Source organism: Ischnura elegans, chromosome 6, assembly GCF_921293095.1.
Source record: "Ischnura elegans chromosome 6, ioIscEleg1.1, whole genome shotgun sequence".
Taxonomy (NCBI): Eukaryota; Metazoa; Arthropoda; class Insecta; order Odonata; family Coenagrionidae; genus Ischnura; species Ischnura elegans.
In genome coordinates this window covers 5,845,915-5,855,042 of record NC_060251.1, presented here as the reverse complement: position 1 = coordinate 5,855,042, position 9,128 = coordinate 5,845,915, and the positions used below count along the sequence as shown (strand labels likewise).

Below are 9,128 nucleotides of genomic sequence, written 5' to 3'. Positions count from 1 at the left end.
CGGACAGGTAGAATAGGGTATATTCCTCCCCTTGGAACTGTCTTTATTTCATGACGCTTTTCTCATTAAGGGATACATGGCAGACCCTGGGTAATATTCTTAATATTTTCTAACAACACCAGTAATTTAAAAAAATTTTCTCATAATTTTCTCATTTTGCATTTTTTTAAATTTTTGAGAAACAGGCGAAAGTTGAAAAATTCCACTTCATAAAATCCGAAAATTTCATTGCTTTAAAGAAGTAATCTGTCGCAAAAAGAAACTAAATTCGATCGATGAAGAGGGAGAAATTTGTTTGCTTATGCTGTGAAATTACAAAGAAAAGTGTTGAAATATTTTTATTTTTTCGGCTCGCGTGGTCATATTTTAGATGGAGGAATCAAAGTCTGCAATTTCATCAAGCCATTTTTTTGTGCATATTCATCGAGGATGTATGGTTTTCCTATCGTTTCTTTAATATATCATGTATGGCGTACGTAATCGGCATTTTAAGAAAAGTGGAAACACTGCAGGTGTATCTTGTCTAAATTTTTTATTCGTTGCTGCAGTCGTGTGTTATACAATTTATCCACATAGTTGACTGTCTACCCTTAATGTTGTTTTAAAATCAGTCATCCTCTTGATTTTCTTTTACTGTTATAAATATAGTTACTCTGTACATTACTATTCTCAGCCATATTACTCTCATTACGTCATTGGCAGGTTAATTTAACAAAGCCCCTCTTTCGTTGTGGAATTCTTATTTCTTTAGCCGTCCACTTAATCATCTATGCATCTGTTTCGGACGCATTTACCGAAATTTAATTATTTCTGAAATACAGAGCGTTAGCAAGAATATTAATTGGCCTGTCACATTCAAGTACTCAAGCCGTTTGCCATATGCACACCGCAAGATTATATTTAATTACTCGTATGTATCTCTGTTCGAGAATTAAATTATTATTCGCATTGATTTCTCTGTATTCCATCTCATGATAAAGTTTGTGTGATAATGTTACTCTAATGTGAGATATGTCTGTTCTTCTTTCTATACCAGTCTATATAGATGAAGGAAGTCTATTTCCGTGTCTCTATGCTTGTTTTGATATGAGTATTTTGCTGTTTGCTCGATCAGAAATTCGGATCAAAGTCTTCGGATTCTTCTCACCACTTTCAGTTGCCCTTTTTGTGCGCGCCGGAATAGGTTAATTTACATTCTATCGCCCTTAATGAGGAGTGTTTTAAAACATTTTCTCCCACAGCTACCTCAGTTCGTTTATCAGCTTATGAATATTGCTCATCGTGGCCTAATACATATATAGTATCATGAGGCTGAGTGAATAAATAAGTCGCAAACGTGTGTGCGTGCCTTTGACCGTTTGAAATTACGCGCGCATCTTTTGCCAGCAGATCTATCCTACGTACAGTCCTGACTTTGTCTGTGATTTTCATCTGTTCGAGAATTGAAAAATCATTTGGGTAGCCGTCATTTTGATACAGATACTGCCGTAATCTATCAGATTATACGTTGGCTGCGACATCAACCGGAGGACTTCTTTACTGCTGGCTTTTAAAGACTTGTAAAAAGGTTGGATAAGTGCTTGAATGTACGGGGTGAATATGTAGAAAATTGAAATTAATGTCAGAAATTTACTTTGATTAATTTTGGCTAGATTCAGTTTTGCGACTTTTTCATTTACTCGCCCTGTTAAATTACTAATGTGGAAAAATTGCATTCCATCACGCTTGAATCTGCGGATTTTATGAATAACAATGGAAGTAGGTTTTATTCCATTTCATATGAGTACCTTTCGTTAAGCGTTGGTTTATTTTGGTGACTAAGTATCTCGAATGTTGGGTAACAATTGGTGAAAGCATTTATTCTTTCTCTTTCAACATTCTGACGTTACAATCTACTCTTGAGGGAGAGGAACTATAGCCGTGCCCGGATTGTCCATCATGCATGGCAATAGCGAGACGTGGCAGCAAACACACTTGAAGAGTTCTTGGATGACTTGAGCGCTTGAGTCTTCGGACATTTTTGCCAATTGGGCTAAAAATTCACAATTGATCATTTGGTAACATATTATTAAAGCGTTCATGAATAGGAAGAGGTTATGAGAGGATCGTTATGTTAGAGCTTATGGAAAATACTTCTGTAGAGTCTAATCTGGAGTAGTAGTAGTAGCGCTTTCTTTAGTAGCGCTTACGGAGCGACAACGTGGGCAGTAAGGGAGGAGGGCGAGAGAGGACTGGAGGCATTCGAGATCTCGGTGAGGAAAAGAATGGATGAGGTGGAGTGGACGTAGAGGGAATAGGATTAGGAGGAATAGGAGGAGGAATAGGGTTCATGTATAGATTGTAAGGGAGTAAGCCTTTCAGTGAACTGCAGAGGGACAATGGGTGCTATGAATCTTAGCCCAATAATTCATAGTGCTCAGTCAATCGCTACATATCTTCTGGTGTGATAAATTCAATTAATGTGCATCAAATTCCATGAATTCGTTTTGAGTTTTATATTACCTTTAATTGCTCTCAATTTTGGGTGAATTTGAAGTATTTTATGTTCCTAGGACGCATTGTAGTCCACAAAATACCCTCAGTGAGCACTCGTGCCCCGTAAATTAATGGAAGTGTGGCCTTAATACCGTTCAGTTGTTTTTACCCCATATTTGTGTCCTTTCATTTCGACGTTAAGTTTTTTACTCAACGTTTTCAAAACATTTCAGCTCACTCAATCCCTCAGTTTTTTGTAGAGGTCATTGAATGAATCGATTGAAAGTTTTGCCTCGCTCTTCATAGGTTAAAAAAGCCTTTCGTAAAAATCGAGCTGTAAGCGTAAGCTTTTAAGTTGAGAGCAACATGTAAAAGTTGGTTGATATTAGCCAACTTTTCAAAAAATTATCTCATTTTTGTACGAGAAATAAAGTCGATGCCCGCCTGATGCAATTGTGCCGAAAACATTCTGCAAAAATATCATTTTATAGGAGTATGATACAGCCATATGGGAACTTATAGGCATAGCTACCATTCGTATTTGTCATTTTTGCTTTTTATCCATCCTTTTTTTCCGATTTACTTTGTTTTTCTGTATTGCATTTTAAAAATTATCTCGCGTTTAAAAAACTGCTCTTTCATATAAAGTCTCTTGACATAGCGCATCAATGTAGACACTATTGTCGCGGCCGACTTGAATTAAAAGTTGGCGACCTCGTGACGTTGCGCTTTGGAAGCTGGGTGTGCAGTCTTCGTGCATCTTAATACTGCCGCTATTGAGGGTGCAGGACGTGGAGCGAATTTGGAAACCTGGATCAAGCCGTTTTGGCTCCGGCAAATTCTTTAGGGTTAGGATCATTTCATAAAGGAATGAAGACACTTCGCTTCCTTCAAATTATTGGGCGTTTGCGAATTGCGACATCCGGAAGTTACAGTTCCTCGCAAATTGAGAACCACCCTATGAGAAGGTTTTCTGTAATTTTGAAAGCGGGATTTTTATTACTTTACGGATTTATAATGATTCCTGTTAAATGCTTCCAGCAATAAAAGACGGAATTGTAATCATGGTGTGAGTTATGTCAGTTAATCAGTCAGTGATATCAGTTAAGGCCAATCCTAAGGGTACTTTTTTCTTGCGAACGGATGATCGGGCAATTTCCAAATGTTCGCCGCAAGCGGGAATAATGCACGTCTTATATGGAGCGATTAAAGAATGGAGATGAAAGTTGTTGTGTTTTTTTTTAGATTTTATGCCCTTCGAATGAAGGAGGCCTGCTTTTCCCTAGGGCTTTCACAAATTCGTGATGGCTATCTTCTGTTTGCCAATAAAAGACTGAAATATAATCATGATGGAACTCGTCAGTTAGAGCCAATCCTAAGGGCACTTTCTTCTTGCGAACGGATAGTACCTACGCGTATTGCTGATTTCATTACATTTATTATGTGGTATTAGAAGTTATTTTCACAAATTTTCTATCCGATTTTTGCATTAGGTTTGAGTTTTATTGTTTCAATATTCACCAGCTAAAAAAATTACGACAAAAATGGCCAGGATTCCAATAGTCCGTCATAAAAAATGGGTATATCTTATAAGGTGTCCTAACGATGCTCACCGGGGATCGAGTGGGTGTGGTGGCTAAAGAGTTGGCTCCTCACCCCGTGGGCTCGGGTTCAAATTCCGGCGCTGGCAGAGAATTTTCAGAGACTGCCCGATCCCCGCTTGAATTTTGTGTGAAGGAATTTTCAATCGCAACACCGTCCGTCGGATGGGACGTTAAGCCGTGGTCCCCTTGGCGCCTTTCGTTAAGAGTAGGGCAATGCCGACGCCGGGTTTCTCTCCACCCTTCCTTCCCTTACCCTGCCCTTATGACGCAAATGACCCCGGCTTTCGGTCACCTCCCCCGATTACTACAGCAAACTTGACGATGTTTCCAGCAGGGGAACGTAAGATTGAGCATACGAAATGTTCGTATGAAGATTTTCACAGCTTCTTTTATCTTAAGAAACAGAGAGTTTTTTCAAGAGAAGTTTTTTTTCACTTGAAAACGCCCCCAATAGGAGGGGTGACACGTCGAGTAAGAAAATGTTACCTACGCAGCATTTCCCGAAAACAACCACCAACACTTAGCATATAAAATTCATTCCACGCAGAAGGTCACCCAAAATGGTTTATGCTTGTGAATACGAGTAGTTATTTCATAACCGCAGCATTAGCTTCGACTGTTTTTTTTTCTAAAATCGTTTTCTTTTCCCTTTCATTGTGTAGAACGGGGAGCGCGGTTATTTGGAGGGCTTGGCTTCGCGCTACGCGGACCTCCTCTGCACTCACTTCGTGGACGTCCTCCGCCACTTGGAGGAGCTCCGCATCCGTGAGTTGGAGGACCTCTCCCCGCGCATCCGGATCCTCGGAGGCGGGCTGGGTGACTCGGGCGCGGGGGCAGGGGCCGAGGATGCCCCCGCCAGCAGCAGCACACCCTCTCCCGCCTCTCCACTGCCCCCGGCGGCGGCCGCCACCACTGCCGGGGGCGGAGGCGGTTCCACCACCGGCAGCATCGGGTCCGGCAGCGGGGGCGAGGGGCCGGAGGCACAAACGCAGCCGCAACCGCCGCCCCCGGGGGCGGCTGCTGGCATCCAGGCGGGGCAGCAGCAACAGCAGCAAGGAGACATGTGCCTCGGAGGCCTCACCACCTCAGTCTCCCAGCCCATCTACGTCCCCGGAAAATACTCGGTGAGTTGATCCGCGAATCATTACATGCTGAACTTAATATCAGACACGGTCTGAGGCGTTATTTTGTGGAATTGTTTCATTATAGAATAAAATGAAATAGATTTGTTTTATTCCACACTTTATTTTAAATAGCACGGCGAATGCATGCATTGACGACCCTGATGATAGTATTAGATGCTTAAACCCGGGTCGTGCTATTTAAAATAAAGTGTGGAATAAAACAAAGTTATTTTATTTTATTCTACATGCTGAACTGTTCAACCAGCACGGAAAAAATCTCTGTAAACTTCCACACGACTTCAATTAGTAAAACTTATGCGTTAATCCGCGTCTTGTGGCTTAAAAGTCAATGTTTGTTCCCTTCTGCCGGGAGCATCTTCATGACTTCTAGGTCACATTAAGTGTCACATGAGTCCTGAACGTTGAGATACGTTGAGTCCCCGGGAGATACGTTGACTTTTGAGCCGCAAGACGCGGGTTAACCTAAAGTGTTTATTAATTGACAACTTATTGACCGCGAAAGACCTTCAACAGCTTCATTCCACGCGATGACTTACTCTATAAGGCCACGGTTTCGTCTTACAGTCGACGTCATAAGGTGAGTAATTTTCGGCACATGTTTCGGTCGCTATTTTTTGCTATCTTTTTCTGAGTTAATCCTCCCGAATGGTCTGGATATTGTCTTTAATTTGTCAAATCCACTAATTCATCGAATTTATTTCATTTCCTTTCTCGTCGTGGGATCGTTTTTCAAGCTAATGTTTTTAATTGAAAGGTCTAATTTTTGTTCGTTGATCTCATATGATAGATTTTATAGAAGAAAAAAGTCCGAGTGTTCGGAATATGTTGTGAATGTGCGAGAAGAGTTGAAGAGGTAAGAAGAGGAGAATTACAGCGGTGGATTTGTTGCCGGCCTCGATGGCGGCGTGGCTAACTCATCGCCTGCCAAATAAGATTTTGCGGGTTCGAGTCCCTCCTGGATAAGTCACCCCTATCCAGTGCATGGCTATTCCTGCACGTGTAATACTTTTAATTTATTGTATACCCCGATGGAAAATAGTAAATATGTGTAGTATCAGGGTGTAGGGGAATAAATGCTGACAACTATAATGAATAATTAATTAATTAATTGGAAAATAAGCATAAAAATTTGTATGATACGTCTGTTGTATAACGGAGTTTGTTGACTTTATAACGAAATCAGTGTGTACTGAAAACATAATCTATAATGCACGATAAGTCTTTTTGTAAATCGATTAACTTTTATATTATTTTATTTTACTTCTTTGTAGCGAATATGTAACGATTAACCCGATATTCAAGTCGGCGAAGGCTTTACCCGTGTCAGTCGACACTCGTAATTCCAAATCACCTGTCTCTCATGGATATTTTCGGCTCTGCGCCTGTGATTGCAGCCCGCGGCAAAGTAACCATGGCGCTCATAATTCAAGCTTACTTGAACCGCAAGGCGACGTGAAAGCTCCCGACCGACCGCCGCGCCGCGCACCAGGAATTAACGTCAAAGCCCCCCTTAGCATCAGACCAAGCCAGCCATCAGACGAGCAAGCCTCACTCTCCTCTGCGTCGACGTTCAAAGTTTTCCATCCGAATTCTTAAGAAGTAAAATCTGCGTTGGAACAAGACGCGAATAGTTTTACACTGATTTAACATTTTGCTCAAAATTTGAGTTACCCCAACAAGTTTGAAATACTCTTTCCGAAAATAACGTAAAAATCTTATTGTTAGCATATCCGTGTCAACGAATAGGTTGTAATTCCACGAATAACAAATTAGGTTTCTCATTTTCATTGTTTTTTCTCGTGATATATTTCCTAAATATTTGTATAGATTTTGTGGCATAACGCCTCACTGCAATCAGTAATTTAGCTCATTTCATCCCTCTTCAATCTTGAATACTATGAGACTTGCATCAATTTCTCATGTCCTTCAAGAATAAAATACTCAGGGTAATGGTGAGGAAGCATGCATGTGAATGTGAAACTTATACCGTTGATATTTTCCCCTATATTATATACTTTGAATTAATTATCTAGTGATTACATGTGCCGACATAAGACTTTTTCACGGAATTTGCGGGCCCAAGTACGACTACTTTGCATAAAACGCGCTAAGGATGGCAATTTGTCGTTGAGTGTGTGTTAGTCGATTACTATCGTCTAAGTATCTTACGAAAGGTTCTACAAATGTGGCCGTTGGGATCTCAATGAATTTAAAGAGTTAAAATGTTTCCCATATTTAAATTTTTAGACGTGTTTTCCCCTTATTTGAGTTTTAAATTCAAAGTGATAAAATTCTAACATTGGCGCACTGCAGCTCTTCATCTCTCCAAATGTGGCTCCCTCAGTTTCTTGATACTATATTACCTTCCGCTGTCATTCTCATTTATCGGTCCCATTTATTTCATTTGGTCTAGGTCTTCATTGGGGTACTTTTCCTCCAATATTTTCCACACATGCAGTGTGATCTAGGCAATCCGACGCATACTAACCCGTGGCACTGCTTGATTATAGAAAACTACGAGTTATTGGAAACGTACAGGTAACTAGCACAATGCACACAAAGCTTTTTAGAGACGCGTGGTACTTCATACCAATCTTATATTGGTATTAATCTGCTCAGCACTCCTGGACTCTTCAGATTATGATTCGCTTCGGATTCCACGTTGCCAAGATACTTATTCCATGTAAAAGCCTCCTGAGTTGACGCCGTATATCCCGTTACGGGACCGCGTTTTTTTGTTCCTTCGGAGGAAGATCTTCGGTTTGTCCTGTTCCGGCGCAGGGTCTTCTGTATTTGCCCCAGGGCCGGACAGGGAATTCTGCTATCCGTCGCAGCTCCGGAAACTTTGATTCCTCGACCACCTGGAAAATTTTCTGTGTCTGGGAACGAAGAGTCTCCTGCAAAACTTACTGCAACTCCAAACTCCTTACTGCAAAAATACACTTTAAACACATATTTACACCAAAAAGAAATAATTAGCAGGAAATTTATAATTTTACAGAAAAAAAACAATTTGACTTCTATTTTGGACGATGAAACCTTCGTTCATACACTAATCCAACACATACTTTTGAACGCATACAGGCAACAATTCGAAATATCCACTAGAATATTTCACCTCTCTCAAAAAACATTCATCTAAATGCTTCTTATAATCCACAGATTCCATTGAAATCACGCTCGAACGTTTAATAAATGGGTCACTTCGATAATAAATCCGGTAGTTGTTTTGAAAAAAATGAGGTAACCATAAAGCGCGGGAGATGAAGCTTTAAAATGAGTCAACCACAAAGAAGAAATCTATCCAGAAAATAGTTCTGGAAACCGTCGCCAATCCGCCAATTGGCGAATAAGGGGTTCCAACTCCGGTTCACCCGTTACTTCAATACATAATTTCACCTCCTTTCTCTCTTCTCTCCCAACAGCCGTCCAGTTGCCTGAGCGACCGGGAGGAGGACGAGATCTACGGGTTCGGAGGCGGTGCGGGCGGCCAGCCCACCCTGCCTGGCGGGGGCGGAGTGGTTCCGGGGGCGGCCGCTGCGATGGCGCCCCCGCTGGCGGCGGCTGTCGACGCCTCTGGCTACGGCGTCTTCGGGCAGCGCATGATGCAGCGACACCGCCTCCACAGGCGAATCGTCTTCTCCCCGCCCCCGCCGCCCCCCGTCGTGGTCACGGGGGTGGCGCCCCCCGGGGGAGGAGGGCCAGTCCACTACGCCCCCGGACCCCCGCACCCCTCCGTACAGCTGCCCTTCCAAAGGTGAGCACACTCAAAGCGATAGCTCTAGATAAGTGAAGTCGGTCTCGTGGACCAACAGTGATCTCTTAAACACCGTTGGGTCCTGCCTCCGCTCCTTGTAGGTTATTTTTCATCAATCATCAGGCCCGATAGAGGCGATAAATTAAG

At 42.0% G+C, this 9,128-nt stretch overlaps 1 protein-coding gene across 1 annotated transcript in view; it reads left to right on the top strand.

Moving 5' to 3' along the window:
- Window positions 1-4,080: 4,080 nt before the first annotated feature.
- Window positions 4,081-9,128, top strand: part of LOC124160425 — a 262,640-nt gene continuing 257,592 nt past the window's right edge. The window contains exons 1-3 of the mRNA XM_046536282.1: window positions 4,081-4,134; window positions 4,742-5,203; window positions 8,650-8,981. Of these exons, the coding sequence (XP_046392238.1) occupies window positions 4,081-4,134; window positions 4,742-5,203; window positions 8,650-8,981 (848 nt within the window). The remainder of the gene's footprint in view (window positions 4,135-4,741; window positions 5,204-8,649; window positions 8,982-9,128) is intronic.